General features: G+C 38.9%; 1 protein-coding gene across 1 annotated transcript; it reads right to left on the minus strand.

Annotated features, from left to right (window-relative positions):
• Positions 1-290: 290 nt before the first annotated feature.
• LOC102803455 (uncharacterized) lies at positions 291-18,037 on the minus strand. The gene is made up of 18 exons (XM_085498282.1): positions 17,890-18,037; positions 12,596-12,675; positions 12,177-12,246; positions 11,161-11,472; positions 10,931-11,059; positions 9,699-9,837; positions 9,410-9,549; positions 9,211-9,336; positions 5,632-5,757; positions 5,337-5,491; positions 4,967-5,156; positions 4,678-4,788; positions 2,040-2,206; positions 1,532-1,746; positions 985-1,025; positions 794-893; positions 594-693; positions 291-422 (listed from the first exon to the last, which is right to left on the minus strand). The coding sequence occupies exons 1-18, from the start codon at positions 18,035-18,037 to the stop codon at positions 399-401; spliced, it is 2,373 nt and encodes a 790-aa protein (XP_085354408.1). The 3' UTR covers positions 291-398.

Genomic DNA, 18,037 nt, shown 5'->3' on the forward strand with positions numbered 1-18,037 from the left:
ATCAGATAATCAGGTCACGTTAGCCCTTATCGGCAAACAAAGTTGTAAAACATTCTATCCAGCCGTGTTCTCAAAAACCTAACAAAATAACATCAACAAAAGTTCAAGAATCTAATTTAATGATTGAACTACGTATTATAAAAAGTTGTGAATCAAGAAATTAAAACTAATCTGCTGAAACAAATAATAATTAATTTGTTAGCCATTGATGTTCATTTCAACAATGATTCATTACCAACTCTGTATTACTAATATATATCAATGGAAATCGTTAGAATATACGTTATGAATGCAAGTACATTCATAAAATAATTCTGTATCTTGTAAGCAAGATTAATGTAATATTTTTAATCCATTCAGGTGTAGTAATCTTCAAGCCCCATCAGTATAATCGTTGATTATTCATCATCGCAGAAGAACACCTGTCAAAATATGAATAATTCAAGCGATATTATTCCAAACTTCGAAATCAACAAATATATTCGAAATATAAACATATTAATATATACATATTATCTAGTATCAGTATAATAAATGAAACAAGAAATAGACAATCAAAGTTCATTATTTGTAATTGTAGTTTAAATGGATACCTTCTGCTGACTTTGAAGACGTTTCAGTTGTTTGACCATTACCGCTGCAGGGGGTCTGTTCTTCGCTTCTTCCTGCCAGCAACTAATCATGAGGTTGTACCTGTCATAAAAATATGCATTGGAAAAATTATCATTGGAAATTATAGAGTACTGTACTGTATATAGATCGCACGTGAACCTACTCTGAATAGGTAACTTACAATTCATCAGGACACTCCGGGTATTTCTTCAGCCGCTGCTTTTCAGTTTTAATTATGGCCATTATATGCTCTGCCTTAACATCTTTGAATGGACGGCAGCCTAGAACACGAATAGTGAATTTATATGTTGCCGTACACCTCGTATCACATATGTATTTATGAAGATGAAGAACATAGAGTCTTTTTCTTACCTAGAGATGATATCTCCCATAGCAACACACCAAAAGACCACCTGTTGATACAACACACATTGCACATATGTTTATTCGTGGAGACAAATGCGACATTTATAGAGGTTCCATAATTGAGCCATTCCATGTAACGTATTTCATTAATATATAAGTAATATGACGTGACTGTATTATGACATCAGTGTTTAATTTAAGGACGCAAAATAAAACAAACAAACAAACAAATCATACACGTGGTTTGAGTAGGTATTTTGTATCGTATTTTGTTAAAAGTAAACTAGTCAAACTTAAATTATGAATAATTCCAAGACATGGCGTCACCACCTTCACCTCTCACTATCAGAAAGTTTTAGAAGTAAGAAAATGAACGCAACAGAGAGATTTTACGTGACAATATGACGTTATTACGTAATAAACCACGATATAATGAGATAACGCAAACACACACTAACGACACAATACCATATCGCAATACAATCTAGTCCGGAGAAAATGTATATTTATGTATGTTGGTTCATTCAACATAAACGACTCACTACATCCTTACATGTCGCTCTTGTGAGAGTAAACAAAATCGCCCTCTAGAGTTTCTGGTGCCATCCATCTTATTGGTAGTCGTATATCCTGCTCGTCGTCTTGAGGACATGGTGGTCGTCGATAAATAGATTGGTACACATCTCTAGATAAACCCAGATCACATATTTTGCCGATGCCATCACCGTAAATAACCACATTACGTGCTGCTATATCTCTGTGGATAACCTGAAAATTGTTACAGGGGATATAAATTCACTCTATATGCACACAATCTATACTTCACTGTACATATTGTTTACCACGTTGATTCTAAAAAAATAATAATATGTTCAAATACGCGATAAAGTGACAGATACTGACAGGAAATTATTTAATTTGTTGGCTTAATCAAAGCAGAAAACAGGAGTAACGTACATTATTAAAAGTTTACGATGAATGTATTTTGTGGAAGATTCAGTGATATCAAACTGGTGTGCCACGCTACTGTATCGCAAGTCTCATAATTTGCTCGTACTTACTTGCTTGTGATGTAAAAACTCTAATCCCTGTGCCACGTGTATTGCCAGGGTCATAAGAAATTCCCCTTCTTTTGGCATATCCATCACTGTTTTCTGTAATTCTAAACGTTGTAAATGAGCAAGTAGATCGCCCCCTTTGGCAAATTCTACCACCAGTTGCAGAGCACCTATGAATATGATACCGTTAAATTGTCTTGATAAGACCATCACAATTAGGTATAACATGACAACGTGGTCGATCACACAAGTAAATATACATTTCAGTTGCGTAATGTGAATTACAGTAAGTTGAATTAAAGTGGGAGGGTCGTCACCTGCGCACGCACGAGAATTGAGACCCAAGCGACGATAACAACATACGCTAAAAAGGCAAAGGCTCATGGGTAGACGCTTGTTTGTAAACAACGAAACGCTATGGCCATCTGACGCATGCGCAGGTGGCGACCCCGCTTTAAATATAACACAAATAATAATAGCTAACGGGTTTGAGCATTGCTGAATGGTAGCGGTAGCGGGACTATTATTTGCATACTTGTTTTCATTTTCTAATTGTGACTAAATGAGTACAAATAGACCCAGGAAAGTATATATTTTTAGAATCGCCAGACTTCAAGCTTTTCAAAGGTGTGTTTGCCATGCCCGTATCTGCATTCTATGGTGCGTTACTTAAGCAAAAGTGAAAAATTACTTTTTTTGTAAAAAAAAAAATAATTATGCATTTATGCTGGTGATACGAAGTTTTTTTTCTCACTTTTCCTAGTTGTTCAATAGTCTGGTAAATTGAATGTGTCTGGTCAGTTTTATTCAAGCAACGCGTATTGAAAAGTAGTGTCCTGAATTTTAATTTCTGTTTTAGTCGCATTGCCCCCAACTCAAACCACAACACATTGGTAAATAATCCATGAAATAGTTTGCCTGGACACATTCAAGTTCCTCTCATTGTCACCTTAAAGCTGTGAAAATTTGGTGTTAATCCGACGACAATAAGTATACGTTATTTTTTGTTAAAGACCTTGTATTTTGAAAAACATAAACTCTTAGAAAACGTCCATGAAGTAACAGCAAAGATTTTCAAGCTTGTTTATCTGAACAATCAATTTGTTTTCCCATCAAGGTCTGTTTTAACATGTGTAGGGACATCCAAATGTGTAAGGCTATTGGAAACCAAAAAAATAAAGGAATGGGATAGCTATAATTCGATAGAATCGGCAGATGAAAACACTAAAATCAATGATTTTTTCAGTGGCTGTGTGACCTTGTGTCTGACACATTCATATGCAAATGACTAATCTGTGAAATAAACAGGGGCGGAGACAAACCACTCAAATGTTTGGAAACACTCAATGTGTGTCAGATAGCTACTGATAACACATCCTAACATTGCTTTGTCTTGAGTTAATCTTTGAAACTTATAGGCACACAGATTAAACCTGTGTTGTTGATTTTTGAAAACACTACTGAAGCTGCCTTGCTTCCCTCCAGAAAATCTACATTTTAACCAACCATGGAAGGTACTAACGGAAGGAGCCACGACGCCTCTCAAGTGGCCACTTAAGCTTCTTAACAGGCTTATTTTCTTTTGTTTCAACCCAAGTTAATCCTGATGAGGACATTGTCTAGCTCATCTTTGATGTCGATGATAGTTTGCGATTGTTTACACAAGTAACGAGCTAGCGGAATATGATACAACCCCGCCGATTTTTAAATGTGACCATAAAATATATGCGCATTATGAAACTACGGTCATCATACATGCGCACTCGGTTGGTTTAGGTGTGAAAGGTCAAAATACGTATTTCACAACCGGAAATTCAACAGATGAACGTTTGACTCACAGATTTCACATGTTTTAGTTATTAGCAACTGTAACAAGAACGAGATTTCGAGTGTCTACAACAAAAATTCCTAAGGACTCCTAAAAAATATTATCACAGAGAAAGTGTCTAGGCATGCCCTTCTTTTGATACTATCTTTTCTGGTGGTGAATTCGCCGATGTCCGGTGGTCAAAAATTTCAATAGTTTCGGGCGTCAAATCCACGCAATGACAATGGTTCCATTGAATAATGCAGTCGTTATTATCACAGGCAATCATTGATTAAGTCTCATCACTGTTACAAATACAAAAAGATTCACGATAGTCCATCAGTTCTTCTCCAATCGATGTTATATCTGCTAATTTTTCATTAAAGTTCACCAAGACCTCCGGAAACAACAGCATTCAAACTAGACGCCATTTTCAGCATTTTACATGCGAGGTTCGTCTATCGCTTCCGAACATGCTCCGAATCACCCTGCTCCGAATATCACCGAATGCTCGAGACTAGCGTAACCCATTGTACGAAGGTGTTAAGAGCGAACAGAACCAATGTTTGTGAACAAACATTGACAAACGATCATGGGGCAAAGCTAAAACAATAGCGTCGTGGCTCCTTCCGTTAGTACCTTCCAACATGGAGTTTTCTACCTCCATGCTGCCATGAACCAACTTACATGACATTCTATGTTACGTTGACTTTATCAGATGAAAGTTTATAGTGCATTTCATCAATTAATAAATAAATGTGAAAATCCTAATTTTCAACACAAATAATAGTCTGACATGTGGAAATTTAAAAAAAAACGTAATCTGCGACTCACCGCTGTCAACAACTATTCCATGTAAATTTACAATATTCGGATGTACTCCTAGTTTGATGTGATTATAAGCCTCCGTTAATAGCGCTTTCTCCTCAGCTCTGGAAGTGGAGGCTACAAAACCAGTTTTACAGAATATGAATGTACGGCTCATATAAAGACAATATGTTATAGTAATACCACATAATATTATGCTGATGTAGAGCCGATATATTCTAACTTATGAAGTCGATTGAATTTTCTAAAAAGACGTACACTCAAAAAATTATTATGCACAAACTGAAAAACTTACATTTCAACATTTTGACAGCAACATTAATTTCCTTCACTTCAAGTTTCTTATATTGGGCTTTATAAACTTCCCCAAATCCACCTTCACCAATTTTATCACCGATATCCAATTCAGATGCTTTAATTATCCACTTTGTAATATCTTGTATCATGGCATCGTCGACACTTTCGTTGTCTGTTTTTGCAATATTCTGAAACACGAGTGAATATCACATTGATGTGAATTCAATTGGAATTTGGTATTTTACACAACGTCACACATATGGACGGAAAACTTTAATATTCTGCACATTCATCTGGGATACAACTGATACTAAAATAAATTATTATTGGATCACTTGTATGACAGCTGACTGTGTCTCACTACCTACTTCAAGCATCATAAGACGGACCGATGCAGAGGTGTAGACGGATCCGTTCGGTTTACGGCGCTTGAGTACAATTATGATAACCAAAACTGCGATAAAAGCAGCAAGTATTACGCCTGTTATTACGCCTATCATATTTGATTGATTGGCTACTTCAACTGTAAAAAATAAACGATATGACAATGATGATATATATATATATATATATATATAAAATATAATTTGACTTCACGGTCAATGCGAGTTCAAGCGGGTGGATGCATTACTTGAATATCCAAGTAAATGATGGCAGTTTTACCTTTACAATACTTTCCGTGCCAATCTGCTATGCAAGTACAATTCCCAGTGACCGGATCACAGATTCCGTTGTCTAGACATTCACATGTTTCACTACAATTCCGTCCATATGAACCGCTTTCACATTCTGTGAGAAAAAGGAAAGTATTTCCGTGTTTGTAATGGCAATTTAATCTTAAAGTGTAACTGAATTGGGCCAATTGACTTTTTTGTGTGCAAAAAATAATTATAAACAACATTATGAAAAAAAATCAAGTGAAAATGGTATATAAATTGGGTAAACAGTCAATGATATTCCAAAACCGGGCCACGCCCCCCTCTCCCGTCACCTTCGAGTTTTTTCGGCATTACGAGTGTTGCCGAAATGGCGCCACCAACGGGACCATAAAGCAGGAGATTGCTAGCAGACAAGATTGTTAACCATTTTCCATACGCAAGCGTTTAGTAAACCAGCATACAGTACAGTTCTCGCGAAAGCTTTGGCCTTTGTGGCATCATTGTCGCCTACGCATGGCTTTATTGTCGCCCCAGCAACGTATCATTGTGGCATCAGCTTCGCGTCATTGAAAATTGAAGCTGTGCTCGCCTCGCCTATTTTGTGGCATCATCGTGGCCTCAGGTTCGCAGTCTCATGGCATCAGCTTCAAAGTATTGTGACATGAGTATGACCTCATTATTTTCACACAGTAAAGGAAAACACAGTTCGATATATAATCGATTTGAAATTCAAGGCGGTAAGGGGAATAAAATAATAAAATAAAATAATCAAGAGTAAAATGACATTTTACTACAAAGATATCTTGTTGAATTATTTTAGTGTTGCGAGTATTGGGCACCAACAACTTTGTGAAGTAAATTACAATCGGCAAGGTGACGAGTGTCGTATTGGCTGCAAGGAAAATTGTGATAAATTTAAATCACACGATGCAATCGTCGTTCGGATACAATAAGATTTGCTATATACGAAATGAAACTGTTCTTGTTATAAAATTACCTTTTTTTCACTCATTTTATTTGCTGGTAAGAGAACCGATCCCATGCCCGGACTATTAATACGTGCAAAACCCACGTACGCTGCCTGGTGCGTCGGCGTTGTCGCCAGTCATCTTGATACAAAGTTCCAAAACAAGTGCGTACATTCCCACCTATGATTGAATGGTTGTGATGGCGTCGGTCTTTGATAAAATTTGACATCCAATTTTCAAAATTAAGTCACGATCAGCATGGACGTATTTGGTGACCAGCCGATGAACAATTTGAAAATTATGATTCACACGGAAGTCCTTCGATACTGAAAATCGTCGACCCCAGCCTAGTCTGGTTTATCTTATTTCCCAACTCACAAAACTGATTTGTATCTCAGCCCTGTTTTTTTTTCTTTTTTTGAACTGAGGTCAAATCCCATCCGTTTGTCAAAACATGGAGCTCCATGGTCAAAATATGCCGATGTTTTTTCAGTGAATAATTGTGAAGCCTGTCACAGCGCAAAAAAACTTAGTGAATCGACGCCGGAGATTGGATGGTACGACGAATATATGCTTTATTACAACATCATTGATTGGATGAGAGTCACCTGATCGGGGCACGACCTGGGTCACAGAACCATATTTGTCCGTATTATCAACAGAACTTTGCGAGAGAACCACACCCACATTTTCATCCATTTTTAGCGCGGAAGTTGCCAACAAATGTCAAAAAACTCATGAATTTTATGGATTCGAATAAAATAAAGCTAGCGATTGGCAAGACTGGTTAATAATATATCCCCCGATGTTCTTCGATTTTTTTTATTTCAAAGTGAGAAATGGATAGTTGAAGTTCCATCGATTTCAAGGCGACTATTCCACTGCAATAACTCTACGCACTGTTGTAGTTTCGAGAGGTAAAAAAATATATAATAAATAGTACTTGTTTCATTATTTGGTTTTACAGCAAATTACGGAACATGATCCCGGTGAATTGCTATAAAAAAATGCTGATTGTGTTGAATGGCGGACGTCGGGACCGTTTGGAGAAACCAACGGGGATCGATATTCCAAACAAATTATTGGGACACGGTCGGTGGACCTTTCAAACAAATGAAATTATTAACGAAAGACGAGATTTTTCTAGATATATACGAACATATATATACCAAATATATGCAAAATTGACAAATACACAAAGACGTGTAATATTATGCTTTTATGGTCCTTGGCTTGTCTTCTCCTTGGGGGGAAACAACAATAATTCGAATTTACGGCATCAGTGGACCAAAGCCATCAAGAACACCAGGAAATATTGGAATGGACCTTCTCCTCATAACGTTATCTGCAGTGCCCGAATCATTTATCAGTACGTATCATTTACGCCCGAATCATTTATCAGTACAATTTCATTTGTTTCGATCTTGCAGTTGTAGGTATTCGCGTCCTACCGGACGCACACAAATTTACATTTTAGAGTGCAGATTTTCTAACATTATTGATACATTGTTCAGGTTTTTTTTATAAAAATAACAACGTTAAGATTTTCGGTCACGATGTTCAAAACTCTGTGTCTGTGCCTTAACCGGGTGCCTGAATCGTCATGGTCATTTTGGGGAGGTACACGATCACCCACATCGCGTATTTTCTCGCAGGTTCAAACCTGTATGGGCCACTTTGTCTCTGGCACTGTAAAACAAAATCGTGACATCTCTCGTTGTCATCATATTCCTCGATCTCATAACTCTCGTCAGACGATGATAAGATAGATTCCGTGTCGCTTTCCGAGCACTGCATGCGTATAGCGGCCATTGTGAAACGATGACAAGTTCCCCCCGTGACGTCACAAATCACCCTTGCATGCTAATTAGGTTCTCTAGCTGAAGCCTCGTTCTGAGTCGGCCAAGAAATTGGACGTGGGCGTTTCCTTATCCAGAACTTTATTATTGATTGTTTATTTAATTTATGTACATTTTTCACTTGTTTTTTTTCATAATGTTGTTTATAAATAAATTTTGCACACAAAGAAAGTCAATTGTCCCAATTCAGTTACACTTTAAACCTCATTAAAATCAGCGTAAAGCACATTGTTTCAAATATAATTGCCATAAGCTATCGTAAAATCAAACTTTTGTTGATTCACGTGCTCGTGGATTAACTGTGGCTCAATTATATGCAGGTAATTCATCACAATTATTGTGATATTATCAGCTTCAGTGAACTTTTGTCCGTCAGACCAAAAATGTATCATAGTGAAATCAAAAATGGCCGCCGTGAAACTACTTAAACAAATTGAATACATGTCAAATCAGCAGCGAATTTCAAACCACATCACACCATAATCACATAGAAAAACACTCTGGTACTAGTCTTCCATGGAAAACAAGAAACTTAAACTTGATTGGTATTTTTTTTTCAATATTAGTTGGACACAAGAAGAAAATCAGTTTTTTTTGCTAATTTGGTTACAGTGGCAATTGTTTGAGTAAATTATCCGCGATCGTTCGTAAAAGTGGGCAGTAACAGGAAACATATCGCTTAGAATGTATTAGCTCAATTAACATAATTAGCATATAATCACCTGTGCTTGCCGACGATAGTTAAAAGTCACTCACCTATATCGCAAGAGCTTCCCATAAGGCCAGCAAAACACAGACATCCACTATATCTTTCGCAAGTAGAATTTACTGAACATGCGCAGTTCCAAACACAGAGTAAACCCCACATTCCTTGCGGACATTCTGAAATCACGTAACTTACAACATAAGCATCAGGTTATTTCGCAGTGAAACAATCTTTTTTTAATTTAATATTTACCTTCTGTCTGTAGCTGATAAACTCCTGAATACGTTTTTTTTGTGTCACTGGTAATCTCACATTTGTAAGTACCAGTTGTGACTTGCTTGTCTTCGTAGTTGACGTCCAGTACAAACGGTATGTGGTACTCCACATCCCTGTATTTGTATAGACAACCAAAGTAAGTAATTCCCAATACACTAGACAAACAGTAACACAACATGTGTATATGTTTTGCCTTATGTTTAATACGTTGTGTAACACAGATCAAATTATGATTACTAGTTTAGCATATTTTAAAACTTACCCAAACTCTCCTACTTGATTGTCATTATAGAACCATCGTATACTCGATACATTGAAGTGATATGCACCGCAGGTCAAGGTCAACTCGTTACTTATGTACACGTCATCTCTCGTAGCCTCAATTACAACTTCAGGAAAAGCTGACATAATAATAATAATAATAATAATAATAATAATAATAATAATAATAATAATAATAATAATAATAATAATAATAATAATAATAATAATAATAATAATAATAATAATAATAGGAGTCATAATTTGTGTTTGAGTAAGTTACTAGTATTATATAGAGAACATTTAATGAGTGTCCAATGATATCAGATTTATTTATATTTATTTATTTATAGTGCAGTAATGTTCCGAGCCGTTCGTGAGAAACTTTTGAAACTTACTACACTCGGTTAATAAATCTGATACTATGGGTCACGGTTCTGTTTATAGACTTTTAAATATGTCTATCGTTGAAATCATAATAACCGTAAGTGATATGTTCCAATTTAATTCTAATTAGTAATTCCAAGTTATGTGTTTATAGATGTCATACATAATTATTCCGGTGCAGTTTGTCAACACCATGATGTTCCATTTACCCTATTAACGGTTTAACGGTAATTCTGTTCTAGTGTAGTCCGCGCTCAGTTGTTAGTTTTCATCTAGTTATGCAATGTTTATGCTTTTATGACATTCTACACCTCTCTAATCAGCAATAAATGGTGTTCACGTTAACGTTGAACAAGGGATTCGTGAGTTTTCATGTTCAAGTTGTTCCGTTCATGTTGGAATGTGGCCGACCGAACCCAACCAGAATGTCTCCAATTCGTAATTAATTTCTCAATAAAAAGTAAAACCACTTTTGTTATTTGTGTGTGCGTCCTACTAAATCTTATTAACGCGTCCGATCTCATTTGCATACCAGAAAGCCGCATGAAGCTTGGGATGTTATAAACGACATTTTGCAATAGAACAATAAGGAAATAATATGACTGACTGAGAAGATTGCGACCCGGGAGATCGTTGAGTTGGATCGTACTTAGTTTGCAGTTACATTGGAACTTAGGAACTGTTGTAAATGCATAACTAAAAAAAACTTCTGTTTTACTCTGATTTTGCATAGACCGGTTTAGTATGGATGAGTTGTTAGTCCGTGTTGCGTGTTGGTATGTATATGTTTGTTTGCTTGTGACTATTTGCATACTTTAACGCGCATGCGCAATAAAATTGTACTACCTCGGTCGCATGATATTCCTCTCCACCCTGGGGCACACAGACATGCACCGTTGAAACTGTGACAGGAGGCACCATTCAGACAATTACATGAGCTCGAGCATTTAACACCATAAAGGCCACGTGGACAAGCTGTGTAAACACGAACGCAGAAGCTGATTAGTATCGGCAAAAATAATTATGAATTATATTGTCGTTCAGTTTCATTACCAATATATCAGTTCATTTTCTACCTTTTACTGTCGCGTTGACGACCAAAGGAATCACTGATGGATTCAGAGAAGGAATTTTCCATGTGCACTCCAAAGTCGTAAAACCGGATATGACGTTTAGATTGTATTCCGCTAACAATTCGGTGTATTCTCCCCACTCATTGGCGGGTATTTGCGGAGATGTTGGCCAATTATCTTGTGGCGCATAGAGCGTGACATCGAAGCTAATTTTGTGTGTTCTTTTAGTGACGTCAGTACACTTAAATGTAGACGACTTTATCACTGATATATCCAAATTATCCTCAACGACTGCGGTGTATATCGTCATATGGCCTGAAACGAAAATACAGGAGTGTTATTAAATGACGTGTGACCCTCATTGAAAATGTTAACGTTTTGACATTAACAAAGTCAAAATTAAACCGACTGCGTGATTAGACAAACATAGCTTGTTTTTTGGCTTTTTCTTTTTTTTGTTAATTCTGTTATCTTTAAAAATGCATGACTATGGTTTACTCTCCCCCCTTCTAAATTCTAAAGTCAGTAAAATGTTTGACTATCGGCAAGTCAGTTGTTGTTTTATTCTTTTATACTGGACAGCTTGCAATAGTTCATAACGTCACCAGACATTGGCAACAGTTAATTATTCAAGCTTAGTATCGCGTCCCTTTTTTCGGTTCGTTTATCTAACACAATTCGTACACTATTTATTGTCATAAATACTATATATAATCAGTGCAGTGATATTCATAGTCACACATTACATTACAAACTACATATGAAAGAGCACATTGGATAGGCTCAAGAAAAAAGATACCGTGCTCACATCAAAACCTTTTTAGAAACAAAATCAAGAATCCAGTATGAATACATAATGTAGTTGATTTCAGCTAGCCGGCAAAGTCCTTTGTTGAACATGAAATGATATTCATTCAAATGGTCGTCTTGACAACTGTTCTAATATTTAAAATTCCAGTCGAGATCACGCTGACTTTTGATTACCGATCAATCCAATATTAAATCAATGTTGTACTTACAATTATCTTTTGGTATGAATGTGAGAGGATATGGTAAATAGCCCACATTGTATGTTACGACCACAACATCCTGAAATATGAACATACCATACACGTCATCAGTTTATGTGCCTCAACATTAACTATATGTCAATGAACTTGAGTGGAGAATATTACAATTTGGTTGGGGTTTCATAACATTGTAACACAGCAACCCGTGAACACATTTAAAATAATACCCTCATACTGGGAGGGATAAATCTGACGGAAATCTCTCGTTGTTGTCATGAAAGAATGAGACATCTTCACAGTGATACGATTTAGTTATATTAATTAAAAAATGAAAGCATTTAAACATTATTGTACATTTGGATAATGGGCGAATAGTTCTGTGAACAATGAACTCTTAACTCCCATATTATAGATAATACTGCACTAACCTTGTAACTTGAAACATCATCAGTTGGTTCGGAATAACAGAGAGGACAGAAATAATCATTCATTCGACTTGGTCCGCCATCTGGAAAAAAGCACACGTATTTAGAGAGTACGCGATTATTATGCTGGATTATTCAAAAGAATATCACAATGTTTCCAGTTTTGTTAATTAGTGCCATACCTGATTGAATCATGTTAATCCATGATAGAAGTAAGAGATAAAGTAGTGCCCTGGTGTGCATTCTTAACTGAAGATGTAATTCAATGTTGCTGTAAACAATAGTGTTCCACTGTGTACGGCTTGGGAAGTCCACATTCTTCTTCATGTGTCGTTTGCGGGTCACAATTCAAAGTCACAATGTATCGTTATACAATCTGCGTATATTAACAACACGTTCTCTATAACGGTAACGCCGTAGGGTATCAGGAAGTTGTTTCGGGCTATGCCCTAACAAGACCCTTCTGTCTCCATGGTGTTACCTATGCAAAGTGTATTTATAGCCAAGTGCCCTTCAGAGCCCACCTGAGTTGTCAAGTATCAAATAATCTACATCTGCGTTCGACAGACCCAGGTTATTGTTTTATGTATTTGAAGCCTTTACAGAATGACAGTCAAGCCAATTAAAATAATTTAATTAAACGATGGTTGTAATGTTTAATAAATAACCCCTTCCATCTAATAATTTATTGCGATGTGCGAGGATATATGGTATTGAATACCTGTACAAACACGCTTGTTCGCCTGCATACATTACTTAATGTTAAGACATCATAGTCATTTCCAAAAAAAAAGTTTAACATAGTATTTAAGCAAGCTATCACTTTTTGGTAATGCCATCTCTTTTGCCAAATATATTTTAAATGATTTTGATGTGCCACCACACTACAAAACCTATAATAAAACGCTTTATCTCAAAATTGCTCAGTATTTCCGGGAGCGCCCATGAACGCGCTGAACCTGTGCTTCAAAATTAATGACAAATCAAGGAATTTCAACTCAATTAAATCAATAAGTTACTAAATAAATCAACTGATGTCACTAACTCCTGTACTAACTTCGAAATATAATGGCGATGATGTATGGAGGCCCAAACACTTGAGGGGACCTATTCAATGAGTTAAATATATATTCAAATGTAATGGAGAATATTCAAAAGCGTGTTTAGTTTACTTTCCGTCGAGAAAGTTTGAATAACACATCAGTTGCTTTCATCTGCCTGCTATGGTTTTTCTAACATTTATATTTGATTTGTGTTCAAAAATAATCTTGCTGCGTGCTCTACTAATGTATCAAAATCCTGTCTGAGTCCGGGATTTACTATTGTAAAGCCAAGTATATTTCATAATAAGCCTATCTTAGTAACTTCTGCATTCGCGAGGTCATTAGGTACAAGGTACATGCAGAATTACAGAATACGATAAGAACTATATAATGTGGATTATTACAAAGTCTCATTTCTATTTATGCTGGCCAGAATGTCTGAATAAAAATCACTTTTGACTGAGTGCTAAATATTAAACTGAGCTGCATACAGAAAGGTGTCTACACTACCTGAGTTTCTCTTGACGGTCTTTTCAACTCCAGTGTCCGCTTACGTATGATTTGTAATTGGACACTCTGTGTTATTGCTATTTGAAGTGTACGTTTCCATGGATACTGAGTGTTTGTGTTTGTGTCGTTGTTTGATTTATGGTCGAGTCGAGTCGTGGACTGACTGGCTGTAGCTATTGTGAAGTGATTGGAATTTTTTTAGGGTGGAACCTTCGCTTGTTTTATGTTTATATGCCCTGACATTTGTCAGCAATCAGGTGACCTGCAGCCATTTTGTTAAGCCACCTCTCTGTGAAGTTTGATTAATAATTTGACAATTAAAAGGTCATATTCTGAACTTCCGCTTTGTTTTGTTCAAAAATGACATCCAAAAGTGGTTCATTAGCAGACTATTCAGGAAGACAGGGGAATCCAAGTCTCCACTCCAAATGTTAATCTCATGCATGAGGTGCCCGTGCATAATTATATTACCATTTCTTGTTTAATCAAACTTCTATTTCTACTTATTATTACAACTATTAATGAACGTTTTATTAGATCATAAATATTTACTAGTATATATGAACATAATATAATATGGGGATAATGGTCTTTTTTATCTGTTAAATTATCTTTAAACGTGTTTTTAACGTCTCTTGCCTGTGAAATGAGAACGTTGACGACTCGCTAAATACACATTGTCGATTGCTTTGGTAATGTCATGAGACTGTAGTAATACCGGTATATAATAACAATGCTATGTGGCGGTCTATAGTGAGAGCGCCATCTAAAGTATGGTGTTGGAATGACTTTATTTATGTCCCTGTGACGGTCAGCACGGCGGTTTAGCGGCAGTGTGTATATTTTCGTCTGTATGGGCAGGTCGATTCTCCTGTTATGTCGACTGAATTCCTTCCAAAGTCGGAGCTAAATTGGTTATGGATGTTATGCTAATCTGGTGACAGACGAAATTGTGTTTGGGTAGAATTTAGCATGCCCGTAGCTAGGATTGTGGGGGGGGGGGGGGGCTTTTTACTCTCTGGGGTGTATCATTAGTTAAAATAGGATGAACAAAAAAATAATCCTGTTTTTAATAATGATACACCACTTAATTACATTTTCTATGACGCGTACACCGCGTTAAAATATCGTCGTGTATGTTTTATTAATCATAACCATATACTGTTAATTGTAGCAATGACATAATAGTAAGAAAGACCCCATAGCGTGGGATGAGACCAAAACACCCCAACCGGATCCCAAGGCTACTTCCCCAGACTCCGGTACCACGAATTTTCATTTGGCAAACTGGGCAAAGGGGGACAGCCGCGTTCCATGGGCGTTCTCGCCAACTCAATCGGAGACGACCCATACAGCCCCGAAGGCAGAGTTGCTTGAGTGCATTATTGCGCACGCCCAGGACTCTGGAGACCTCAGAGGCAGAACTCACCAGCCTCCTAGACCAGGCGACACATTTACTGGCAGGCCACCGCACATCTATGTGCGACATCCCCTAGTGTCACCTGGCTCTATTGGCCGGGGCCACTAATGTGCTATGAGATGCAGCCTTAGATGCACATGTTTTTGCCGACAAGCTGAGTCAGGGGGTACGTCCCCACCTCAGTGACACAGACTGGACATCTTCCACCCTCTTTGTTCAGGGAATGGTGGGTACAGTCTCGAGGCTTCGGAGTGCAATGAACCAGAGGGTTCAGATCGAATCCACTAGCCAGTTGGCAGGGGAAGCATGTTTGACGCTCACCTCTCCAATCGGGGGGACAGGCATGTGTTTGGCGAGTGGCCAGGTCACAACTTAGTGACTATCTCAGGCCTTGGGGAACTCACCTCATGGGAGAAGAGAGCACCCCCTCGCAACTGCCGAACCCATGGCCACATATCCCTGTTGTACACAGATTGTGCCGGTGTAGTCTGGTTTGGAGACAGCGGGTGACCGATCCCTGAACCTTTCCAGGTGGTGACATCCGGTTACGGGATACCGCTGAAATCTCCATCTCCCCCGTCAGTGTCTCCCCTGTTGGTCACTGCTAGGGGACTCTCGCACGGCGGAAGCAATCAGACAGGAAGTAGCAGTTTGCGGGGAAAAGGCGCCATACACAGGGTAGATCAGCCGGAACTAAATCCAGGCTTCTACCCAAATGTGTTCGTAGTACCAAATCTTCAAGTGGCGGGCGTCCAGTTCTGGACCTAGGCAGACTGAATCAGTATATGCTCCTCGATCAGTTCCACATGGAGACACCATTCAGGGTTCTTCTCTCCATCCACCGTTTCGACTGGCTAGCCCCACTAGACTTAAGCGGGGCCTACCTGCACATACCGATGTACTCAGCGAGTTGACATCTCCTTCGATTTCGGGTTATGCACAGCGCCCTACATGTTCACCAGTCCCACCTCGACCCAACGCGGAGTTGGTGTCCCTGGTCATGGAGTTTTGACACAGAGGTAAGCTTGGTTTAGCTATTGCAAGCGTGTTGCTTAGCGCTAAGAAGCCTAGTCGAATGCCTAGTCAGCATTCCCTCAGTGTCCCTCCGAGAACTAATGCGGATCATCGGAATGATGACCTCGGTTCAAGGGTTGTTCCCCAGGCTGCACCATGCAGCCACCCACTATAACGCTTGTTATAACGCCGAGCTCTTCTATGGGAACTAGATAGACAGGTTTTTGATCTGTGGTCATCACTGGCTAGCCTCGGACAGGGGGCCCCCTTGGACCCGCTCGCTGAAGGTATGACTCTGGTAACTGATGCCTCCTCCCAAGGTTGGGGAGCGCAACTACTGAACGAACAAGTCCAAGGATATGGCCCCAGCATTAGTTTCGGGACTACCATATCAACCGGCTCGAACTGAAAGCAGTATACTTAGCATTACCATGCTTTCTACCTGTAGTTCAAGATCCCAGAGTCCTGCTTCGCACAGACAACGCAGCAGTGGTCTCCTTCAAGAAGGAGGGGGACGCGTTCCTCATCGTTGTCAGTCCTAGCGAAGCAAATTCTCCTTTGGTGCCTGGAATACAATGTGGAGCTAACCGCACACCACCTTCCAGAATGAGGAACAGTCTGGCAGATGCCCTTTCAGGGCGGCTTCGTCTCCAGTACACTGGGTGGCTCATACAAGCCTCCAGGCTGTTTCGGCTGTGGGACGGTCCTAGGTTAGACCGGTTTACCGCACCCCAGAATGCCAAGCTTGCGACGTACGTAACACTCCTGTCGACTCCAGGAGCCTGGGCCAGGGTCCCTTTCCTCTCTTCCCGCTAGTTCATTGGGCACCAGAGAAAACTTTGACAGGTGCACGCCTGCATATTATCATTGGTCGCACCCAATTGGCCAAGCAAGGCCTAGTTTCCACTTCTGTCGGAAATGCTAGTCGAAACACCAGTAGTACTTCAGCACTTACCGGACCTGCCGTCCCAACCAAATGGCGCACTACCAACGAGCCCAGCGGGTATCACTTAAACGCATAGAGGCTCTCATTAGACCAGCACATACGAAAGCCTTATCTGAGCGGGCTGCCAACTTCCTGGCCAGGGCGAACAGGGGTTCCACCAATGCAGACTACATTGCTAGGCTGCGAGCATACACTGATTGGTGTAGCGGAAGGGAGATTGATCCATACCATCTCTCTATTGGCCAGGTAGCAGGCTCCTTTGTCCACCTGTTTGACGAAGTGGGTTTGTCCTATGCAACGATCATTGGCTACAGGAGACTATTTACTGCTTTCCAGACGCCAAGACCCCATACAAGGGAACCACCCAACTCAGACATGTTGGCTGTGTTGTCTGCTCTAAGCAGACCACCCTTAGAGCCTCTCTGATCAGCACCACTTAAATTTTTCGATGTGGAAAATAGTCTTCCTACTGGCCCTTGCCTCAGGTAGGCGTCGACCAGAGCTGGGGGCAT

This window comes from Saccoglossus kowalevskii, chromosome 4 (genome assembly GCF_978046115.1).
Source record: "Saccoglossus kowalevskii chromosome 4, keSacKowa6.1, whole genome shotgun sequence".
In the NCBI taxonomy this organism is placed as follows: domain Eukaryota; kingdom Metazoa; phylum Hemichordata; class Enteropneusta; family Harrimaniidae; genus Saccoglossus; species Saccoglossus kowalevskii.